Genomic DNA, 25,254 nt, shown 5'->3' with positions numbered 1-25,254 from the left:
TTTTTTTTTTTTTTTTGTAAAAAAACTAATTTTTTTCTAGGAAATACTTGGACTTGGAAGCGTGACTTCCTTTTGAATTTTCCTCTGTCTTTATCAAAACAAATCATCAACGATTCCATTTGTATCATATACAAATGGAATCGTTTTCATTAGTAGCCACAGTTTTTACAGCTGGACTTATAGAGTTTCACTATCTTGCATAAAATGTTCAATGATGAACAAGATAGTCTACTCAATGATGAACAAAGGAAAAAAGATAGGAAAAAAAGTTGAGTGATTTGCTCAACATCAGAGATAAAAACTCAAATGAATTGAAGAATCTCTGCATCTGCCTTCCTCTTAGGATTGTGCTCACTAAAACAAAGTCATATTACAAGGTGAGTTACACTGTTATAACTTTGATTTCAGTGTCCTCTTTGTGCAAGGCAGTATATGCTAAATCATTTCCTTCTGGCACTGTACAGCATGAAAACTAATTCTGCAGCACATGTGTCAGCACTCTCAACCCTTACCAAGCAAAGGTTTAAAAAGCACCTTCCCATCAAATCTAAACACAAAATAATTCCCAGGAGTCTGCCTGACATAATAACTAAAGACAAGAGATGCTTGTGTGTGTGTGTGTGTGTGTGTGTGTGTGTGTGTGTGTGTTTCAAATTAGGCTTCACATAAATTATTACTTTAATTTATATAGATTTATTTAGTTAGTGCATGTGTGTTTGCACACACACATGAACACATGTGCCATGACATTGATGGAAGTCACAAGACAAATATTATAGAATGCATTTAAGATCCTAAGCAAAGTATGAGTGTAAACGGAAGCTAAACAGAACAACGGAATCTTTGCTTGCCACCAGGCTTTTATAATAATTGTTCTTACAAGAGAACAATCAAAAAACTTAAAATTAGTAGCTAGGGATTCTCAGGAACTCACAAGCTTATGCACTTGTATCCTGTACACTATGTAAGATTAGTGTTCATCTTATTTATTATTGGGAATTGACAAGTGTTCCCAAAACAACAAAACAACTGTACATCAACACACATCCAAGAAACACACATAAGACCCCGTGAACTTCACTAAGCATGCATAATGTAAGAATGCAACCCACACTAGGACTTCAAATTATTCTATTTTACCTACTCAGGTATAACTACGTATTTAGTAAAGCTTAGGAAATCATAAATAATTTTCCTCTTCCAGATAATAAATTTAGGCAAGCCTTCCCACTCAAATAAAATGGATCAAGACTTGACTTTGTTCATATTCTTGACTCAGTGAATATATAGTAAATTTATGATAGCCATACTTAGTTCTCCAATTACAAACTATGATGGAGTTGTAGTGCTGTCAGCTTTTATATTTGCTGTAGCTGAATAGCAGTCATAAGAAAAGGAAAAGGAGTTGGTGTGGGTGCTCCATAAGAATTCAAGTGCACCAGGCAGTGGTGGTGCAAACTTTAATTCCAGCCCTTGGAGGCAGAGACAGGCTGATTTCTGAGTTCAAGGCCAGCCTGGTCTACAAAGTGAGATCAGGACAGCCAGGGCTACACAGAGAAACCCTGTCTAGAAAAAACAAAAACAAAAACAAAAACAAAAACAAACAAACAAACAAAAAAGAATTCAAGTGCAATCTGGAAATTAGCTGCACCCCCTACCAGTTTATTGTATTTCATTTGCTTTAGTTGGAAATAGCAGCAATGGTGGATTGTTTTAACCACCTGTGCGGTACTTTAAATAAGAGTGGTCACCATGGGCTCATGTTTAAATGCTTGTTCCCCAGTTACTAAATCTGTTTGAGAAGAATTAAGAAGTGCTGACATGTTGGAGTCGGTTTGGCCTTGTTAGAGGAGATGGGCTTTGAGGTTTCAAAGTCCCCACTGCTGGCCCCAAGTTTGCTCTGCTGGCCCCGGTTTGCTCTCTTTCTGCCTCCTGCCTGTAGGTCAAGATGTGAGCTCTCAGAGACACTCCAGCACCATGCCACCATGGTCCTACCAGGTCATGACTGACCCTCTGACATTATAAGCAAGCCCCCAATTAAATGCTTTATTCTAAAATTTCTCTTGTTCATACTGTATCTTCACATAAAAGAGTAACTAAGAGGCCATCTATTAAGGTAAAGAACATGAAGTAAGAAAACAATCGCCTCAGAATCTTGGTCCATTGATTTCAATGCTTAAAAGTTTTAAACTGGAGGCCTCAGAGGTGGCTTGACGGCTAAAGAGCTTGATGCTTTTGCAGGGGGCTCAGATTTAGTTCCCAGAAACCAATTAGAGGCTCACAACCGCTATAACTGCAGCTGTTAGGCATCTGAGGATTCTTTTGCCCTTCACAGGCTCCTCAATAGACATGGTGCACAAAATTTCATAAAAGCACTCTCTCTCTCTCTCTCTCTCTCTCTCTCTCTCTCTCTCTCTCTCTCTCTCTCTCACACACACACACACACACACACACACACACGCACAAACAAACGTACATGACACAAACTCATACAAACACGCACAAGTACACTAAAAATAAATAATTAAAATAAACCCTTATATCTTCCCCACAATATTGAGATATTCAGATTTCCTATATGTAGACATAATATACAAAAGAATCCAGAGATATTTTATATAGGTATTTTAGGAAGCTTCTCAGTTCAAAAGAAAAAAAAAATCCAACAATGGAAAATATCATGGACATTTTCTTTTAGACACTAGTCATGGCAAAAAGTAAAACAGCATTATTTTACTAAAAAATAAAAATCACTAGGATATAGTCTTAAGCACTGTTCACTTGCATTTTAGATGTTCTACACAAATACATGTAAATTTTAAATAAAAACTGATGAATTTTTAAACCAGGATAAACAACAGCAGCTCTTACTTGTAGATTCAGTTGATCATAGTTAGCAACAGTCAGATGCTATTACATAGATAATTCCAAAAGGAAACTGTTTGTAGTTTTAAAAATGGTTTGTTACTGTATATCTTTATAATCCTTTGATATCACCATTTGTTCTTGTTATTCAGCTTATTATATGTATTTATAAATTATATTTTGTTCCAGTAACTATGTATGTTAATCATTGTTTATCATTGTGACAAAAATACCTAAGAAACAATAAGGGAAGTTTCATTTGGAGTTCTGGATTTCAAGGACTTGGTGGATAGTCACATGGCTCCGTTGTATATGGGCCTGTACTGTGGCAGAATATTATGACAGAGTATATGCTATGATATCAAGCAACTCACCTCACACAAGAGGCAAAGAAAAGAGGGAGAAAGAAACTAGAAACAAGGTAGTAGGCCAGGACATAGCCCTAGTCACCTACATCTACTGCCTAGGTCTAGCCACTTTCTAATGTGGCCACTAAATTATGTATCCTATAATAGATTTATCCTTTGTTGAGTTTAGACTCCTTGTGAACACTCCTGCAAGCCCACATCTTCAACATACTACCCTTTAGGTTGGGGAGAAAATATTCAAGCCCTACCAGTATGCATGACACTAGACATGTAGGAATCCATTGACGATTTGGAATATATCCCCTGCAGATATGCAGCTATAGTTTCATGACATGTATAGCAATTAGTACTTAATTCAAGGAACAGAAGTATTAGTTATTGCAAATAGTTTGTAACTCATTCACTTTCCCTTTTCTTTCTTTCATATATGCTTTTAAAAGTTCAAGAGAAAAGTATAGATTTTATTTTTCTAAAGTGCTGATTCACAAAACATTGTCAAAAATATTATTCTTCATTTCCAAAAGACATTTCCTATCCTGAATCAAATGGCAATTCCCACAAGATTAATGAATTTGTTTCTTCTACTTGCACTAATGATATGCAGAACACTTTGTGAATAGAGCATGAATTGGAGAATGTTAAAATAACAACAGTCTGTGATGGGGCATTTCTGAAAAGTTTAAGAGCGGGTTGAAGGAAAGGAAGAAATCCATCTGTCTAACACACAAGTTCCCATCCTATAATTTGTACTTTGATTGAGGTTTAAGGTGGTACTACTTTTTTTCAAATGGACCAACTGACCTAATTTCAAGAATGTAATAAAAGGTATCAAAATTGCAAGGTTATAATATCACTGAAGCCTTGCAGAGAAGTGAGCGGATGCAAATTTCATTCTCATGAAACTAGTTGTCTACAACGCAGAGCTCCTTCCTGTACTTCACAGTAGCTGGGAATGTGGCCCTCTGTAGCTAGATGGTCTATACTTGAACTGTGGCTCTGCCCTTTGCAAATTTGGGGACTGAGTAAGTCACCCTGAGTGAGCAACTCTCCTCCTCACCACACCCATTGTTTACAATATAAAGATAACTACTAGTGAGACTTTGTGGTTGTTGTTTTCAACTGCTGATGTCATATATGCAAGCTACATTATTCGGTGCCCAGAATATAATGTGCAACCTAAGCTTAGCTATTGTGATTTATATAGTCTTCCAAGGATGCCCTGGAGGAAGACTATTTTTTTCCATCCTTTCTGTCATTTCTATTTGCTAAGTGCAAAGAATGCTACCAGGAACTTAAATGGCATATAGATGTTAATCATTGAGCATTTACTCTCTGAAACATGAACTATACTACCTTTGTATGGGTTGTATATATTTGTATGCACCTATGCATATGCACATTGCATACACATATACACATAAGCATGTATTTCTTACTACAAACAGAACAAGAAAGGAAAACCCAACAAATTTAGGGGAGTTAATTTTATTCTTTCTGACAACTTGTTGTATTGGTTTGGAAGAAATAGACATTATCGTGATTGATTCCTGACACCAGAAATGTTATCTCTGGAAATATTTTTGTCTTTGTGTTCAACAGTTAAATATAATAAAAAGCAGATCTAAATGAAACATTGTAAATGCACTTCTGTTCATGTACTATTTATTGCCATTTCTCTGCACAGAAGAATATCAAATTCTCCATTCTTAAATGTTGGAGGTCAAATGTATAACTAGCCTTCGTGGCTTGGAAAGTACTCCTTAAGAAAGGTATGTTCAGCTGCTTTGGCTCCTTGCCTAGGAATGCTGACAGAAAGAGATTTCACTCCTGCTTTTAATTTGAATTTTAATGATTAAGAAAAACTACATGTTTGCTTCTAAGTGTTAATATTACCATTAAAAATAATCTACATCTTGGATTGTTTTGTTATTTAAGTCAAATCTCAATAAAATTTAGAAACTGCAGAAATAGCCAATGATATGTATGATATGTTGGATGTAGGAAAATCGAGAAATATATTTAAAAATGTATGTGCATGCATACACATTATAGATTCATGTATTTTCTCCACAAAGATACAGCACTTCTATGAATCTTTCATCATTATAAAACATATTTGAGGTTCATTTTGGCAGGAAAAGTGGAAAGCCTGTGCTCCCCTGAACATAAAGACTACATACAATGAGTGAGTGTATAAAAGCTGATGGTCCAATCTAGTATGTCCTAGTGAAGGCCAAGAATGAACTCTGCTATGGACAGAACTGTGTATTTCCAAGTTCATCTACTGAAATCATAAACACTGGAATGTCAATACTTCCAGATAGGCATTTAAGGTTAAATGAGGTCTGACGGTTATGATCCTCATCTGATAAGGTCTAGTGTTTTTCTCAGAGAAGGGGATAGAGAGCTTTCTGTCTGTGCATGTACAGAGGGAGAGTATGGAAGGAATAAGGAGAAGGCAGGCAATTACATGCAAGCCAAGTGAGAGGCTTCTCCAGAAACCACACTGACCAACACTTTGATCTAAGTTTTCAGAGAAAACTAAATTTAATTCTAGGTATTCAGTGTGCCCAGTTTGCGGTATTTTGTGATGCCAACCTGGGAAGACTCATACAAAATATTAAGATTGTTGAGAGGCCTGGAAAAATAGTTCAGACAGAAAAGTTATGTGTCCTCAAAATATCAGGACCAGGATTCAATTGCCAGAACTGAAATAAGAAAAAATAATATTGTCATGTGCGGTGACAGGTTTATAATCCCATCAGTAGTGATTCAGAGACAGGCAGATGTCTTGGAGCTCTTTGACCAATACCAATAGAAAAGTGGGGGGGAGACTGTTCCTGAGGAGAAATGTGAGAGGTTGTTCTCTAGCTCCCATATGCACACTCAGGCACTTGCATATATGTAAATGCATGCACATCTGCCTTCCTACACATACATCCACATACAGAGATACATATACACAGACACACAGATAACTGATAAAAATACATAACAAGTATTATGGAGTAGAAAAGAAGCACCAAATGTTTGAAATTGTTGCTTTGTAAACTACCAGTACTGTTATAATACTATAGACCTTTAGATATGGAGAGAGATGTACACTGGAGGTTAAGGTCTGAAGGGTACTAGGAGGAGGTGGTGGACAGGAGAGGATGTGGCTTGTTCCCTTGCTCGTATATGGCAGGCAGATACCTAAAAAACAATCCTCTAGTACAGGAAAGAGCATTAATACCCTAACACAGTATTCTGGCCAGGGGTTGGTTCAGGGTATAGCTTCGGTAAATAGCAGCCGTTAATTTTAGATGCTGGACATAAAGTGAAAGAAAAGGTCCCAGCAAGATTGCAGTCAAGACAAAATGACTGATTTAAGAAGTGATGGAATCAAACAGGGTCACAAGGATATAATTCAATTAGCCAGAAACTCCTCTAAACTCCGTTTTATAGCATCGGCCATCACACCTTTCTTTACCAGGAAGAGGGCAACACTCTGACGTCTCTCTGGCATGTGTAAGGGCCACACTCAGCTGTCTCTCCATACAAGATCAGTGCTACTTTAAAAGGAACCATGGAAACAGACAAGCAGAAGATCAAACTGATGAGGACAAATGTTTTTGAAGCATTTTGTTAAGTGTAATGAAATCCCTCTGAAGTGTCAAAGTACACTTTGAAGGGAGACAACCTCCTGGCAAACTCGAAACAGTAGCTTCCTTCATGAAAGTACACAGGAAAGTCCCAAATGTTCTAAGTCACTCCCATAAACCCGATTGTGTAACCAGATCAGGGATTAGTGTATAAAATGACTGAAGACTTTCCTGTGGATACGTCAGTCAGGTGCGGCTAGGGCTAGAGGGTGAGTTTTTCTTGCTGCCTCCACCAGTACAATTTTTCTACTTTTCCAGAGACTAGAAGTGAACTACTAAGACAAACTTAGAATTTCAGAGGATCTAACCTAGAAATTGATAGGCAAGCTTCTCATTTCCAAGCAGAACTGAGAAAAAAAATGCAAGCATGACTGTGGAATGAATCACTGCTCTAGGGCCAGGCATCTATGATGAAGTATATGTGGCTAGCAGGCAAAAAGGTGCTGGGTTGCAGATCCTCCAAACCACAACAAACAAACAAATGAATCAATAAACTTTCTAAGCTATACAGGTAACACACTAGAATCAAATTTCTATAAATGAAAATCCTAATTTATAATATCTGTACACTATAAAACTCACAATGATTATGTTCAGTCCACAAGGCGTGTCATGCTACACAGAATCAACACAGTACACTTTATTAAAACTGTGTACTTCTTACTTGTCACTAGTTTACTAAGATACTGAACCTCTACTGTCTCTCAAATCTGGGTGTATTTAGTCCACTTCGTTATAGTGGAGAAAGCTGGAGAACTGTGCATACAGCCTGCTCTGAACAATCTGCAGACCTTTGTCAAAAGAATTCCCTTTGAAGTTTCTTCCAAGGGTGAAAAAAATGTTATTATCCTCTTTAAATTTCAGCTTCCTCAGGTTAAGATCAGGATCAGAAACAAATGCATGCTAACAAAGCCCCAATACGTGGGAACTGCCTCACTATACTAGCAGAATAAGGACGGTAGGAGGAACGTGGGCACACTTGCAGGAAGCTTGTTTTATTTTCTACACCTTTCCATTGTTCTCTTTCTCCCCCAAAATAATAAGAAGAAAATAAATAGAATATACCTGTTAAACTCTATGCTGTAGAGAGAAAGGTAATGGCGTTTAGTGGCATCCCTCTTCCAAAACTCAAAACATAGACATTTGCCTTTTTCAAATCAGAAAATCTTTTCTGATAAATTCTAAATATATATATATATATATATATAAACATACATGCATAGACTTGTACACACACACACACCAAGAGATTCCAATTAAATTTACAGACATTGAGTAGTTCAAATATGTTCTCACCCTTCACAGACAAACATAGACAGACAGACTTACTTACTTTAAATGAGTTCTAACACTTCACTCAGACACAGATGGGGTGGTGGGGGGGAAGGAGATTGGGTGTTTTAAATGAGTTCTTTACACTGACACACAGCACCCCAGAGGGACTCTAGTTAGAGATGCAGACACTGGGTGCTTTAAGTGAGTTCTCACCCTTCCAGGCTCCAGCAGCCCAACCACTCTTCCCTAAGGCCCTAATCAAAATTTCCATTTCTTAAGGACTATTGATCTTTGGGATGTGCTGACCTAGTTATCTGCTTAAAGCAATTTACACCCAGGTGTGCTAAAAGCCCAACCAAACTCCAACAGAGGTCATTTACATTTTAAAAGGGGAACTCTTCAGGGCATTCCAAAGTCCAACCGAGAACAAACTTTCCTGCATTCACTCCACTGCTTAGCTCCTTACACTGCTGCTGCACTCCCACTTCTAGATCTCTTTTCTCTGTAGATTCACTGCACCCTTAATTCTCTTTCCAGATATGCCAGCACATCACCTTTTAAAATGACTGTATGCCATGAGGTAGGGTGGAAACAGAACCGTTTGTGTGCGAGTCTGAGTTGGCATGGAAAGTGAATAATATCTGCAGAAATATACAAATTGACAGATACAGAGATCCATCCGTGTCTGTGTTTGGGAGTACATACATCTATTTTTGCCACAGATAAGGAGTTCCAGAAAAATACTGACAACCCATATGCTTGCATGGTTTCTTTGAGGCCCTTGTCCTCAGTTGCTTTTTATTGCTGTGGTTAAATAACATGACCAAAAAACAACTTGGGAGAGAAAAGAATTTATTTCACCTTAGAGCTTAAAGTCAGTCCAGCATAAAGAGAAGCCAAGGCATGAACTCTACGCAGGAAGTGAAACAGAGATCTTGGAGTAATGGCATTTACTGGCTTGCTTTCCATGGCTAGCCCAACTTGCTTTTCAATCCAACCCAACACTAGGGGCTGAGTGTTGTCCCTGCCTACAGTGGGTTGAGCAAACCACCACTACCCAACATCTTTCAAGCCACCTTTCATGAGGACCAAGCCCCCTTAGACTTGCCTACAGGCTAATCTGATAAAGGCATTTCCTCAGTTTTAGACTCTATCTTCCCAGATGACCCTAAACTGTGTCAAGTTGACAAAACAACAAGAACAAAACAAACCTGACCAACCCTTCTCTCAGATGTGTCTGAAACCTGTTAAGTAACCACAATGTTCAGGGCTCAGCTTAAACATTGGCATTGGTTCATAGTATTAATAGGTTTGGGGTTTATGAGAGAAGCAAGAATGAAGGTGTAGAAAACAGAAGTGTTCATGTGTTACTGAAGCCAGGGTCATAAACCACACTGCCAAGTGGAAAAGACAGACTCTGGCCAACACTGTGGGGGCCTGAATCTCAGAGAACTCCCATCTCTACAAGGAATACAAGCAAGCTCTCAGAGCTTCTTACAGTGTCACGTTTAGGAGGTCCTATGAGGTAGGGGGCAGGGGATCCAAAGGCAGAGAACAGAGACCAAGACAGCCACTGATGAACCTGTTAGGGGACCCACGGGAAGACCAAGCTATACATTTTCTACAAATGTGTATGGGGTCTAGGTCCAGCTCCTGCATATTCCCTGGTTGGTGGCCCAGGCTCTGTGTGCTCTCATGGTCCTGGTTTATTGATTCTGTGGATCTTCTTGTGATGTCCTGGATCCCTCCGACTTTTTGTCCTGTATTCCCCCAGTCTTCCACAACAGTCCCTGGTCTCAGCCTGATGTTTAATAAGGGTGGGATTGGGAAGAGAGGAGGGAGGGGGGCTGTGATCTGGATGCAAAGTGAATGAAAACAAAACAAAAGCAAACAACAACAACAACAACAACAACAACAAGATGTCCTGTCATATTCCAGAGCCAGTGTGGATGAATTTAAAAGCTAACTCAACACAATGCCTAAGTACTTTGTATTCCACAAAGGTTTATGAGAGTCTCCTTTAAATTAAGACTGCTCTATGGCACTGGAAAAATGTGATGGTAGAGAAAAATTGAGGTAGGATTAGATCCTCTGAACACGATGAATTGCCTGCCTAAGCTCTAGCATGTTTGCACTGTTGGTGGTGGTGGTGGTGGTTGTTTTTTGTTTGTCTGGGTTTTTTGGGTTTTTTTTGGGGGGCGGGTTTGTTGTTGTTGTTGTTGTTGGTGGTGGTGGTGGTGGTGATGGTGGTGGTGGTGGTGGTGGTGATTTTTGTTTTGTTTTGTTTTGAGACAAGATTTCTCTGTGTAGCTCTGGCTGTCCTGAAACTCACTCTGATGACAAGACTGGCCTCCAACTCATAGAGATACCCCTTCCTCTGTCGTGGAGTGCTAGAATTAAATGTGGGAGGCACCACAGCCCTGAGGCACATTTCCATTCTTATCCATGTAAAAAGATGACCTTGATTTTTTTAAGTCTTATGTTTTATGCCCACATCTCAGCCTTGCTCAAGGTAATAGAGATAAAGTATTTTTAAAATATCATACATAAAAGAAAAGTTTAATACAAAATTATAGATTTTTTTTTCTTAAATACTGTTCACTGAAAGACTATGGAATCACTTTATCAAGAATATGGAAGAGTCTTGGGGCCATTTTCCAACATACATTGAAAACTAAAGTCAGAGTGAAAATTAAATTTTGAAGGTTTGATTTTAAATATTGCGTCAATAACATACAATCCTGCATATAAATATGACAATGAATACTGAGATCCTCAAGTCATAACTCACTAAAAATCTTTTCAATCATGAAAGTGACTCTTGAAAAGTGTTAGGACTGCAGACATATACCTTCTCACAAAATAAATTATAAAAACTTCTCTCACATGGTTTTGGGACTTTTGAGTTCTATCTGTTTTGGGGGAGATTTTAGCTCTAAAGTCTAAAAAATGACTTCATTTTAAGATATCATTTCGGGCAATCATGGAGACAAAGGCCCTAATCCCAGGAGCCCAGGAGGCAGAGGCAAGTTTGGCTTGGGTGCATACTGAGTTTTGAGCTTTCCCAGGGTAAACAGTGAAAGTTTGTTTCAACAAAACCAATAACCAAACAAAACAAAAACACAGATTTCACTTGGATGCTTTCAGTATTCTTGAGTCTGAGGGGATATTTTGTCATTGATTTTATAAATGTCTTAAGCTGAGTTCCATCATTCATGAAAAGGCCACTGGTTGCTTCACAGAAAAAATGAAGGGACTGTTTTATTTACAGTTTGTTGTGAAGAACAAATAAGCAAACATGTATCTACTGTCTAGTGTTCTGAAAATTAAAAGGCATGATGAAATATAAATGACCATCTTTTTATGTCCTGCAAACATTATATTAAGTTCATGAAGGGAGAGACTTTATGCTCCACAACCTGAACTGGTAATAATATTACATGTACTAAAAGAAAAAAAGAAAAAGAAAAAAAGCTTTTAAAATGAATGAACCCCTTAAGTGGATTGGTTGCTAGTTTAACCATCTTCCTCCTTGGATTTTCTAAAACAGAATTAATTACTGTCTTTTTATTTTAAAATAAAATACCAAAACACTAAGTTATACAGAGTGATGTGTGGCTTTATCTCCCTCAATGCATGGACAACCCTTTAATAGCAAGTTCTAGTAATTACAATGAAGTCTGAAAAGGTGTCCCCACATTAATAATATTGGGGACCAGGAAGCTGGGTAAAGTAGGGAATTTTTAGTCACGGGCACACACTCATGTGGAAAATTAAACAAGCAAAACCAGCAAAAAGTAGCAAGGCCTGGATATGAGGGTTTCAGAAAGCTTGCTGTCACTAAAGGCTGCAACATATGGGATGAATTTAGTCCTTCTCATTCACAGAAATGCACCCTAAAATCCTGGAGCATGATAGTAAGTTTTAATTGGGTTTTATTAAGTCTTTATGATCGGATCAGTGAACAGCTGTAAATTTCCACTCAACAGTACCAAACGTGATAAAGCATGATTCTACAACTACCCCAATCTCCCTCATGCTAAGACATATTCTTTATCTAGGAACTGAAAGTAGAAATACTCATGTGGAGACAAACAAAACTCAAACAATAACTGTATAAATAAGTAACTATATATTTGTTATATATATATATATATATGTATATATACACATATATATAAACATATATATGTTTATATATACACACTACCCAAGTGTTATATCATAACTTTCTATTTTGTGGTAGAAATTGGGTATATTAAACCATTCCTCAAGAATATGCCACAGGCTGAGTTGTAAATACTGACTGAGGGTTCTTCTTTATAAATGTTTTCAGTAATGCCACCCATGGGCACCCAGTGTACAGTCAACCTACCCCAACACCTAGACTGTGTCACTCGTATTACTTCTTATTTGTAAGTTGTTACAGTTTGTTGCAAAATCTATATTTTAAGTCTACTGAAGTGAGTTTCTTCTTTGAGATGAAGAAATAGGCATGCAAGAGAAGCAGACCAGGGTCTGGGTTCCTCTCTAGATTCTACGCCTGTGTCTTGTCTTCGAAACAAAATGAGAGGCAAACGGTAATTAAATTTTTTATTCAGGAATTTCACTGCCAGCTCAATGATACTTCAGAAAATGGCCCTTTTGCAAGATCAGATAAATAGCTAATGGTATAAAAACCCTTAAGTGTACATTAGGGACTTGTATGGGCTATAGCAGTTCCCACCACTTCACACTTCTGTGCTGTTCCAATAATCTTCGTTATTTGTTAAAAAGCCATTAGACTGACAATTATTTACACACACAAGTTGAAATAGAATAAAGCAAAACCAAACCTGGGGAACGTGGAACTCTTATCCAGTACTTGGGAACTTGGAGAAAATTGTAATGGTGTGTGTGTGGGGAGGGGGGTTAAATAGTGCAACAAATAATTATAAAGGAATCAGACCATGTACAACACATAAACGTACAATATAACAAATAAATGCACAGATATACAAACATGGGGGAGGGATAGAAAGGTTGTTCAGAGAATGCCAACTTACCTAGACCATCAGTCCCACAACTAAAAGGTCTCAACCAATGGAACTTAATTCTTAGAACTGTAAGGTTATATTACCTGACATCAAACATAAAAGCCTCCCTATTAATGTAGTCCACAAATTCCTTCTGAATTTGTCTCCAGTGACTTTGGTAAATCTAACTAAATTTTAAAAACTCTTAATGAATTTATCATCAACACCAACCACCTCTTGAAAATCCTATAGGTTCTTTGTTTATTTCAAGATTAAGGAAAATTTAACCCATTGCAGCATCTGTGATAGACACAGAAAGTCACAGACCAGTTATGTTTTATAAAGTGCTTGAAGTCTTTAATATTCATGAGTGGGTAAAAACACAAACGTGCATAGTAACATTCAGAATTGTAACACAGATCTGGCAAGAACTGTCTGCCTAGATGGAAGAAGCTGTGATCCCATGACACAGAAAAAAACCACTGATTAATTTTATTTGAGATCAGTAATTAGTGTACTGTTGATGAGGCCATAAGAAACTGAATTTCCCTTTGCACACCAAGCCAAAAATCTTAGAATTATTAGTATTACCAAAATATGTTTTGGGTCTTTTTTTTCCTAATGCTTTTCCTACCAAGTGTTAGCGGTTGCTAGCCATCTCTTTGGGAACAGAACAGTAGACATCTGTGAATAATACATGTCTGTACTAATACTGCCTCTTTGAACCTTAACTTGCTTTCAGACTATTTATTTTCCTTAAATAGGGAAGAAAAGGCTTGCAAACATAATGCACAACGAGGGGAACAAACAGTGATTGGCTGACACCCCACGGCCAAGGGTAGGCTCCAGCAGGTGTCGGAGAAGCAAGGTGATGACAGAGTATGATGTAAAATGGAGCATCATATTAGAGTGGAATTCAGCCAAACACCGTAATGTATGGATGTACACGCATCTGAAAGAAGGAAAATAAAGATTTATGTAGGTTAAAATAAAATAATAAAAAAAACACGTTGTAGAAAATCTCCCTAAACTCTTACACTCCACCACAATGCTGATATAGAGGTTTGGAAATAGATAAAATGTTTAATTGCAAATTATAGATTTATGAAGAATGAATGTACTTGGGGGGGGGGAGACTGACTTGTCAGAGGAGCCCAACATCAGGAGCCTTAATGGTTCTGTTGTTTGTACACAGCATTAGAGCTCGATACAAACATCACTAAATTCCTGAAAATAAACTTTTCTTCCACCCTTAAAGCATTAATTCACCAGAAGTGATAATTAAGATTAGTTTTAGTGGTTTCAGCTCAGCTTTTTTTGTATGTGATTTCTCCCACTAACTAGTGCTAAATAAAGCACTGTGCAGTGTGCCTGACACAGACTCTGCTTTAGACAAGAGTTTAAGGGCTTGAAGAAAATAAATAAAAAATTAAAAATTAAAAAGGAAACACTATAGATTCGCTGAAACAGCTCTTATCCTTTCTATAGAGCCACAGAAAATGAATAAATGGGAAACCTTGCCATAGTCTAGAAATGGTTCTCTGAGTTTGAGTGCTCTTTATACTTGTTTAGGTTGTTACTCTTGTTTAGGTTTGACTACACTTACTGCACCAGGTTTCCCCATCGCTCTTCCCTGTAATGAGTGTAATGACTATTCCAGCTGATTCTATGACAAAACCAGGGCTAAGAGCCATTGACATTAGTAAATTTTACACTTTACGTATGATGCCTTTGCAAACTGACATTGATTAACAACAACAACAACAACAACAACACACCTTATATTTTTCCAACTTAAACAACAACAACAAAAAGTGTCTTCTGTGAAACTTGCTAGTAAACAAACTGGGAGGAAAAGAGAAGCAGCCTGGCATTGTATATTTCGGATAAATGGTGACATACCAGGTAATTTAGAAGCCGAAAGCTGTTATCAGTTTTGGTGAAAAAAGTAAACAATTATTTTGATAAGAATATACAAAGCTGGTCATGTATAATACTGAGAATGTTTTTCATTTTTTCACATAGAATGCCTTTCTTGTGAAGACAGGCAAAACGGTACTCAGGACAAGAACATATGGCTATCTTTACTATTGTGCTTAATTTAAAATACTGTCAACTATGTTTTGGGGCCTATGCTAATCAAAACCACATTAACTCTAGTTCATGTACATCATCAACCGCTACCCATCCTGAGATATAACATTATGAATTTTTACTAAAATCTGTAAGTTTGGAATTTTAAATTCTACATAAGCCCTAGAGCTGAGGCCAGAATTATGCTATATTATGAAAAGGTCTATAATTATAGTCAAATATATTAGCAAAGACGTAAGTAAACTGAAACATATTCTTGTCATTGCATCGTTCTACACAGAGAGACTTACTGAGATTCAAAGGATGTTTTGCCTCTATAAGTGGTTTAATGAGGACACTTGGCCTCTAGTCTATGTCATATCTCCAATTTTATCTCCTTTTTTATGCTAGCTTCTCAGTTTCCTCTTCTATAGAGAATTGCTAAGGTGGTACCTTCTCATTCTAAATTGTGAGGACTCTCATGATTTTAGGTATAGGTAATAAGCTGTTGACTAGTGTGCTTTACACATCAATGTATGAACATCAGCACAAGATAAAGCACTAATGGCCACACCATTGCTACACAATACCGTGTGCTTCAGTGTAAAAACGGAGAAAGCTCATAACACATACAAGTTGTGGACACTTTATAGATTTGTATCATTAATCACTCACATCCACTAATCGTTAATTGATTCATTTGTTGAAGATAAATTTTGGAGACCATTTAACTTGTTCTATATGAACTTCCCTTTAAAGTTGCACATCAGCTGTGGACCACATAGCTGAATGAAGATTTCTATATGCCTTACTCCTTCAAAAACTCAGGTAATATTGTTCAGTAGATGTCCCTCTCCTATTAGTTATGAGGTTCCTGCCTGGAATACTAAGCCAAATGTAAAAGAAATATATGCATATTCACTGGGCTTCATGAAAGAGTCCTTGGTTGTAGCCAGGTGAACCACCTGGAGAATTAATCAGGATGCTGTGTGAAGCTGACATCACTTTGCAGATGTTACTACTGCTGAAATACATGGGCTGATGCACAAGCAGGTTGATGCTTAATTTTCAGAAAATGGAGCACTCTGATACTCATAGAAATGTACCCATTTGCTTCCAAAATCACAGTCCTCTTTTTATAAAGTTCACTTGTACTATTTTAATTAAGTATATAATGAACATTGACTAAAATTTTATTAATTAAGGAAAACATTATTCAGACTAAACCAGCAATACCTTATAGAAGGGAAACTGTCAGTGGAGTTAACAAGACTTTTTTTTGTGATCAGCCCAAAATGAATTTTAAAATAAATGTTGATTCAAACCCAATTATAAAAATTACCTTGTTTCGTTTATGAAATTCTATAAAACGTTTTATGTATAAGTCATTGTCTTTAAAAAAGCACATCAAATGATAAGCTCAATAGGATTTGAGACTAGCCGGAGAACTGAAACTCTACATTTGTAGTGTGTTAATTGTAATTTTTGAAGTTTTATTGAAAATATTCATCACAAATTTAAAAATAAATGGAATGCATTTTCTTTCTTTCTATTTCTTTTTTTTTAGCAAACCAGATGCATGGTTGTCCCTTTACATGACAAAATTACAAGCCACGAAGTTTGCCAAGCAACTGAAGAACTAAATGCAAGAGAGACAATCTCAGAAGTGCTGTGGATGAGCTTTACTGCGCTCAAGTAAACATCAGGTATTGCAAGGCAAAGGCTTTTGTTTGCAATGCAAAGGTCTGAACCATGAAAAGCCAGGTTCCATCCCTCAGTTTTCCAGGGTATGAACTTGAGAAATAATTTCATCCACTGTCCAACACACACCTAGAGTTTGTCAAAGTATGAATAGAAGTTTGAAGTGTTCCTAGAGACTGTGAAACCAACCCAAAAAGGAAGGAGAAGGGAAAGAGAGACAATCTAAGTTCTATTTATAAACTTTCATTTCTGGGGAGGTGTTGGTTTGCTACATTGTAGCCTCTAATACCACATAAGAGAAAGACAACTCTCATGCAGAAAAGGCTAAAATAAAAGTCATTTGCATTTTATCAGTAAAGGAGTATCATAAGATAGTTCAGAAAAATTATAAATAAGATAAAGGCATTCTAGCAAATGAAATTTCACATTTCAAATAGATCCCTAAGAAATTTTAAAAAGTACAAGTCTGAAGTCTAATAAATTGAATGAATAGAAGCCTCAAATTTTAGATAAATTCATCTTTCAAAGAGCAAAACAGCAATATCCTGTGTGCTAATAAAACAAAGCTTAATGAAAGCAAACACAGCTTCTTTCTATGAACACTAAATCTTTTTAAGAGTAGAAATAGAAAAGTAGCTATGCATGATACAAACAAAAATCTAGACAAAGTGGACTGTATTCCTGTTAGATGATGCAGAATGTAACTTTGAAATGGATCTCTTGTCCCCTGAGAGCAATATTGAGCAGATGAAGCTATCAATTACTATCATTAATTACATTAAGGGGAATGTGTTTCATCTGCCTTTATTTTATTGTAGGTCAGCTATTTGCTTGTGGTTAAAACTTTATACATCTTTGGAATGCCTAATGGCACGCAAATTTTCCAAAGTCACCTTTGGCAAGTTGAGTGATTCATTCCACTCACTGTGTAGCTTTTCTTTTTTGGTAAATGGACTTTGCTCAATTGAAAAACGAGAACCATACATTAATTAATTTATATGAGCATATCTCTTTGCTTTTCAAATGGCATGCTACTTGTCTTGACATTAAGTGGTTTTAAAATTCAAAAATATAGCTGCTACCCCAACAAATGAATCAAATGCAGCTTAAGTGAAAACACAAACCTCATGTTTGCATACAATATATTTGCCATTTTACATACCCAGTCAAAACCATACAATTAAGAAATTTAGAATGCCAAATTCTAAATTTCTTATGTCACTGTCATAGGGCAAAACCACTCGTGGGGTTGTAAATAGTCTGTATAAAGCCACCTTCCATTATGTTGTAATTAAGTTATCGTTTTTCTAAGGAAATTCCAAGACCTCAGGTGTATATAAATAAATGAAATATAATGTATGTAAATAACATGAAAAAATACTGCATGTTTCATTAGAACCTTTCTTATTTACAAAACTGATGAAGGCATTAAACACCAGGCCAAAATATATTGCTTTTAGTTCCAGGTAAAGCAAAAACACAACAAAAATAAACTCTCCACAATATCAAATAGTGGTTTCAAACAAATTAATAATTCAAGCTCACATGGATCCAAAGATCTATTTTCAAAAGCTATTTCATACACAGTAGGTCAAACCTATATTTTTTTTACTGTTCTAAATAGGACGTTTTAATAGGGTATTTTAAAAAGTATATTACTTCTGCTTTTCTTATCCAAAATAGATACTATAAAATGCTACATATAAAAATATTTTAATATTTAATGATGATGAAAACTATGAAATATTAGTATTTATTTTCTATAACATCCTGAATGAGACTATATAACAACTTTTGCCTTCACCTCAAATCCCCTCACATGACAAATTCTTCATGCAAAACATATCTGGCAGAAAGCAAGTCATAAATGTAACTCCTAAGTCAGTTTTTCTAGTAAAGCACATGATGCATCTTTTTGCAGTGTTCTGGTCAGCATCTCAGCACTTTCCAAAAGGATTTATTTGCTGTGATTTGCTGTGTAACAAACTTTGGTGGGCATAAAGAGTAAACTTCTTCATAATGCATTCCACACAAGCAATCTATAAAAATAAATCTGATACAGTCAAAAGTTCCCTCAAGCATGAATATATATATGTATATATATGTATGGACACATACATATATTTACATTGCTGTTTTATATATTACACCAGGAAACAGCTATGTCAAATAACACACAAAAATAACACATATTTTTTCTTTTTTTCTAGCAATTCCCAAAACATACACAAATACCTTCTACTAAGTACAACTTAATTTTGTTTACAAGCTTTGAATATTGAATATGAAGAATTCAGGTGCTGATTACATATCCACACAGGAGCCTAATCATTACGGATAAATGTTGTTATAGATACAAAGTATTAAAAATGCAATTATGCATGACACTTGCTCATCATTAAGTACTTTCAAGCCACTATTTTCATCCAATCAAGTGACTATGGCAGGATTTCGAGATTTTTTTGTCTTGGCTCTGCATTTCTATGAATCAGTGTCTGCTGACTTGTAAAATCCGGCATGATTCATGACATAGTTAAAACTTTTCAGTGCCCCATTAGAATGGGCACTAGTTGTAACTCTAGAAACATTTCACTTAGAACTTTCCCAATAATATATATATATATATGATATATATATTTACTTTGTAAACATAAAAAATATATATTAAGGCTGTCAAGTGCTAGAAGCACAAAACAGTACCTTTCCCTTAGACACCATGTAAACCCACGGTCTAGTTTGCATAAAAAAACAAAAACCAAAACAGGAACACAGCTCTATCCTATAAGGCCTCTGGTACAACAATGGCATATAAATGCATGTCAATCTCCTAGTTTTCAAACCAGAAGGACCTTTATAAAGGAAAGACACAACTTCACAGAAGCTGCTCTGTCTCTGCGTGATCAGACCTCTAGATAGGTCTGCACATCTGGGCTATATCTTACCTGTTTGCTGTACTTGTTACTGGTTTGACAGCTGTACTCAGAGCAGTGATCAGATCCAATTGAAATGTTGTCTCCTGCTCCCACAAATGTGTTGGCTGGTGGTAGATCTTGTACAGCTTGATGTTTTTTGCCTGCAGTTGGTGACTGGGGATGAAGCTGGACAGTAGGCAATGGGGAACTGGATTTGTAATGCCTTGCCAGGTCTGGACTGCCAGGCCCACCATTAACAGATCTGTATCGGCCCATGCTTGGGCTGTCTGACAGCTTCTCATTGACACTATCATACCTCTGTCCATTTGGTTTAGAAGCTTCGACAGTGACGATACTGCTGTAGAGTGGCTGCTTAGATTTTTTGTTTTTCTTGTCCTTTTTAGGCTTTTTAGATTTGTCATGCTGCTGGGGTGTAAAAAAGTCTTCGTGGTCTTTTTTGCCAGCTTCGTAGCCATTTTTATTTTTGGACCTGCAGTATCTAGCCATCATGACAATTAAAATGATTAGAATCACTGTCATAATGCCAGCAACCACCCCAATGACAATACTGAGTCTCTGTTTGCTAATTTCATAGCTTGGGTCACCGGCTATATCCTGGGTGAGTGGGGTATGCAAACTTCGGACTATCTGAGAGTCAATCACTGTCGCATTGGAAACACTTTCATTGACAAATACATGCACCAAAGTCGTAGTGGACTGGGAAGGCTGGCCGCTGTCATTCACTTGTACAACCAGCCTGTGCAAGCCATAATGCTTCTGGGTGAGTTTTCCCACTAAGGAAACCACACCACTGGTGGAATCAATCTCGAACAGCTTGAAAGGATTCCCTCCCACAATGCTGTAGTTCAAGTCCGCATTGATGCCATCATCACTGTCTGTGGCTAACACTGTAGCTACTACTGTCCTGACATTACTTGAAGGTGGCAGCAACGTGTATGAAATGTTTCTGGGAAGGGTAACAGTGGGAGCGTTGTCATTTTCATCCATCACAAAGAGAGAGACTGTGGCTGTGGCCGACCTGGGAGGATCTCCCCCATCCACAGCCTTCACTCTGAAAGTGTACATAGTCTGGTGTTCCCTGTCAAAAGATATTGTGGAGTAAATGGTCCCTGTGTCATTTTCAATAGAAAAAATGTTACTGTTCTCCTCTATGTACAGGCTCATCTCTGCATTCCGTCCCTTGTCAGCATCCATCACGGTGACCATGCCCACAGGGCTGTTGGGCTGTAAGTTTTCCTTCACATAAAAGGTAAAGACGTCCTGCATAAACTTAGGGTCGTTGTCATTTTTATCAGCCACCTGTACAATCACCGTGGTGCTGCCTTGCAGCACAGGGATGCCTTTGTCTTTGGCATTAACTTTAAACTCATACCTGTCAGTCTGCTCCCGGTCCAGTACTGTGTTGACCAGGATGTCTCCAGAATCGGGATCGATGGCAAAAGTCCCCATCACCGAGGAGTCCAGCGAGTAGGCAATCTCTGCATTCTTGCCGCTGTCAGCGTCTGTCGCCAGTACGGTGGCTACCCTCTCCCCGGGAATGTTGTTCTCTGGAAAGTACACCTCAACCACAGACTGGCCAAAGACAGGGGGGTTGTCATTAGTGTCTCCCACCTTGACCACCAAGGAATTGTTGCTGGAGAGGCTGGGACTGCCAGAGTCCACAGCTACTATGACCACATTGAACTCCCGGGTGGTCTCATAGTCTAGTGGGGCCGATGTGTGCAGGAAGTACTTTTTCTTGTTCTGATCGCCCTCTGTGTCACTGGCTGGCTTAAGCTGGAAAGGCACATCTCCCACTACGGTACAGGTGACTACCCCGTTCTCGCCTTGGTCTCGGTCGGACACCTGAACCAGGGCGATGGGGGTGTCCACCAGGACATCTTCGGCCACGTTTGCCACCCCGTCCTTAAGTGGGATGCGCCCTATCTTGCGGATTTCGATGGCGGGAACGTTGTCGTTCTCATCTTTGATGTTGAGGACCACGGTGGCCTTATCGGTCTTGGGGGGCTGCCCGCGGTCACGGGCCATTACTGTGAATCTCAGCTGATTCACTTCCTCGCGGTCGATACGGTGTAAGACACTGAGCCAGCCCGACGTTTCATCCAGGCGCAGTAGCCGTCTTACCGACTCGGTGGCAGCCCCAAATACATACTCGATCTGTCCATTGACCCCTACATCCAAATCGGTGGCGCGCAACTGTAGGATGGGGGTGCCCGGAGCGCTGTTTTCAGCCAGGTCAGCCTCATACACGCTCTTCTCAAAACGGGGACTGTTGTCATTCACGTCGGTGATGAGCACACGCAAGATGGCCTGCGAAGAGCGAGGTGGGTCTCCCCCGTCGCGCACTCGGAGGGTCAGCTCATAGGAATCTCTCTGCTCCCGGTCCAGCGCCCCCTTCACGATCAGTTGCGGTTGTTTCTCGCCGTCTGGAGTGTCTGCCACCTGAAGCTCGAACACGCTGCTTCGGCCACTAGGACTCGTCCCGCCGCCACCCTCAGGCGCGTCCAGCCGCCGCTTGGAACCTCCAGAGCCGCCGCCGCTCGCGCTGTTCCCGCCGCCCCCTGGGTAGGGGGCGCTGTCCGCCGGCCCCAAGCGCCTTCCCTCGCCGCTGCCGCCGCCACCCCCGGGCTCCTGGAGCAGCTCGTAGCGCTCGATGCCATTGCGACCAAAGTCACGATCGGTGGCCGTGGGCAGCAAGTAGAGCGTGCCTACAGGCCGGTTCTCCTCCACCGTGAGCGTGAGCACCGGCGACGGGAAGGTGGGCGTGTTATCGTTGATGTCCAGCACGATGACCCGACCCTCAAACAGGTCCACCCAGCTCTGCGAGGGCCCTATCACCGACACCTCGAAGTCCAGGAAACATTCGTTCTCGTCGAAGATCATCTGACATTGGGGCAGCTTCTCTCGGTCGATGCGCCGCTCGCTGGTGCTCAGCTCGCCGGTGAGGTTGTCAATCTTCAGATACTCAGAGCCAGACTCAAGGCTGAAAGTCACCTCGCCCGAGCCGGTCACGATGCCCAGGTCCGAAGCCACATTGCCGATCCGCACGTCGGCGGGGCCCTCCTCAGCCAGCCGGTACCGGAGCAGCTGCTTGGCGGCGGCCAGGCTGAAGCAGAGCGGCAGAAGGAGACAACAGCCCAAGCACCAGCCGCGCGCCCATCCCGTGGTCCGCATCCTCAGCATCTTCTCTTGCTGCTGCTGCTACTGCTCCTTCTAACCACAACCCCCTTCGGCACCCCCCTCCTCCGGGGCTGGCCGCCTGCCCTCCCCTCGGTCGGTCCTCCTCTCCGGGAAAGGAAGAAACGAGAGGGAGGGGAGGGAGGGGGCCAGAGTAGCGCGTACAGTCGGCCGATGGGAGGGGGGCAGCTAAAGATGCTTCTTCTTTTCTCCTCCTGCTTCTTCCGAAAGTTATTGTTTCATAATTCATGCAATGGGTGCTAATCGCCCGCTCGCCGGCCACCGTTTACTCGCAGTACTCACAGTTCACGGGACACTGCGCGCCACGGTCTCGGTGCCCCCACAAAGTCATCCCCGCAGCGGGAAGATCCTGAGATCCAGTCCCGAAGCCCCGGGAAGGGGCCGGAACCGCTTCTGCGAGAGGGCGGCGGAGCCTGGTAGCGGACTGGAACAAACCTGCAGCCTTCCCCGCCTGACAGCAGTGCTAGTCCTTACTGCTACTCCAGTTAAGTCCAATTCACGTTCCAGCCCACTCACTCTAGACCCAGCCTCTGTTTAGGCTCCGGAGGTCCAGACAAACGTGAGCCGCTTCCTCCTCCAGGCTCTGAGGCGAGCAACAAGCCAGTCTCAACTCTGACTCCTCTTAAGCAGCCGGGAAACCACTCAACAGATCTTGAATGAAAAATTCCACGGCAGGTCGCTTCGGGCAAGGTGCAGCGAAGACGTCTGGCGTCACAGCTCGGTCCGCGACCGGGTGCTCCTGGCGCGCCAAAGAGCAGCCCGAGCCATCTTCAGAGACGCCCAGAGTCGGTCGCTTCTCACCCCGGGAGAGCTCCGGTTTCTCTTTTTTTTCTTAACAACTCTGCGCAAGGTCATTAGTCACGAAGCCGCCGCCTGAAACCGCAGCAACCATTCGCCCGCGGGGGCGAGAGCCGATCTGTGCGCACCGCGCGGTGCCCAAGTTTGGATTCTCAGCCGCAGAGTCCGTGCCTTCCCTCACCTGCATTCGGCCCGCGTGTTGGAGCAGTGGGATCTGCAGCGCTGTGCGCGATTCAGGGAGGAGATTGCAGCCTCTCTCTCTCTCCCCGCTCTCTCTCGATCCCTCCCCTCCCTCCCTCCTTCTCTTTCTCTCCTCCCTCCTCTTCTCTCTCCTCCCTCCTCTCCTTTCCCCTTTCCCCCCTCTCTCTCACTCTCTCCAGAACAGTCTCTCAGCTTCTTCTAGTCTCAATGCGGGGGAACTCGAGCTGAACTTGATCCCTTTGCAGTTCAAAGGTGAGCAAGCCTGGCTCCGTGCATCCCCGACATTAGCCCGGTGAAAGCTCACGACCGGGCACTCCTAACGGCAATTAACAAAGATGCCCAATTCTGTCCGGATTTCCAAAGAAAAGCCAAAGCTATTGAGGAGGGGGTGGAGGGGGAGGGGGAGTCAAACAGAGCTGCCAAGTAGCTTTAAAAAAAAAAAAATCTAGTTTGCCAAAGGGAGAAAAAGTGCCAGTCGGCTGTTGTCTCGGAAGTGCCCTGGCGCGGCGGGTGAATTCCGCAGTTGTCTCGTCCGCTTTCGCGTCTAGCAGAGTCTGGGTGCGCGCGCTCCCGCCGCCTCTCCGGCTGTGGCTGTTCCGAGACAGTGAATCGCTCCGGGGAAGCTCCTACTCTCGCAATCCCCTAGCCGGAAACCCGCAAGTTTGCCTAAAGTGTTGGTTGCTGCGGAAAAGCCCGCGGGCTCCGGACTCAGACTTGTCCCCGACGCTGCAGCGGCGGCGGCGGTACCCGAAACTACACAGTTGCAGAGAACCAGGGAGGAGGGCCCAGGCAGGGAAGGGAGGCGGGAGGAAGGACCAGCCAGCCGCGGCACTCACGGAAGCCAGGCTTCGGTTCGTGGGGGCCGACTGAGAACTGCCCAATCTCAGCCCCTATAAGCCAAAGTCTAGTCTCCTTAGGTAGTTCGGGTGGGGGTGGGGATGACTGTTTTCCCCCTCTGGGGCTGGTAGATTTCCTCCTTGACTAAACCCGGCTGCGTGGGGGGGAAGAACTGAAGCGAGGGCGTTAGTATACCTTCCTCCCACGTCAACCCTCAGACGATGCCCCCCTCCCGCCCCAACTCCCACCCACAACGTGTCTTCCTTTCGTAATTTAACATCTGGGTTAGTGAATTGCTACTGGTAGGCTGAGGACGATGTCTGAGTTCTGAAAGCCAAGCTTGTGT

At 40.7% G+C, this 25,254-nt stretch overlaps 1 protein-coding gene across 7 annotated transcripts in view; it reads right to left on the bottom strand.

The window, feature by feature from the left end:
- Positions 1 to 24,980, bottom strand: part of Pcdh7 (protocadherin 7) — a 409,747-nt gene extending 384,767 nt beyond the window's left edge. For 3 of the 7 annotated variants that reach the window (XM_031342330.1, XM_031342332.1, XM_031342333.1), the window contains exon 1: positions 19,884 to 23,161. In XM_031342330.1, coding sequence (XP_031198190.1) covers positions 19,884 to 23,057 — 3,174 coding nt within the window. In that variant the 5' untranslated portion in view covers positions 23,058 to 23,161. Of the gene's footprint in view, positions 1 to 12,731; positions 14,120 to 19,883 lie in introns of those variants that run through there. The other 4 variants (XM_031342328.1, XM_031342329.1, XM_031342335.1 and 1 more) reach the window with 3 other exon arrangements.
- Between the last annotated feature and the right edge of the window lie 274 nt (positions 24,981 to 25,254).

Source organism: Mastomys coucha, unplaced genomic scaffold (genome assembly GCF_008632895.1).
Source record: "Mastomys coucha isolate ucsf_1 unplaced genomic scaffold, UCSF_Mcou_1 pScaffold22, whole genome shotgun sequence".
NCBI classification, from domain to species: Eukaryota; Metazoa; Chordata; class Mammalia; order Rodentia; family Muridae; genus Mastomys; species Mastomys coucha.
The sequence above is the reverse complement of the archived record's forward strand: the minus strand, read 5'-3'. Positions and strand labels throughout refer to the sequence as shown.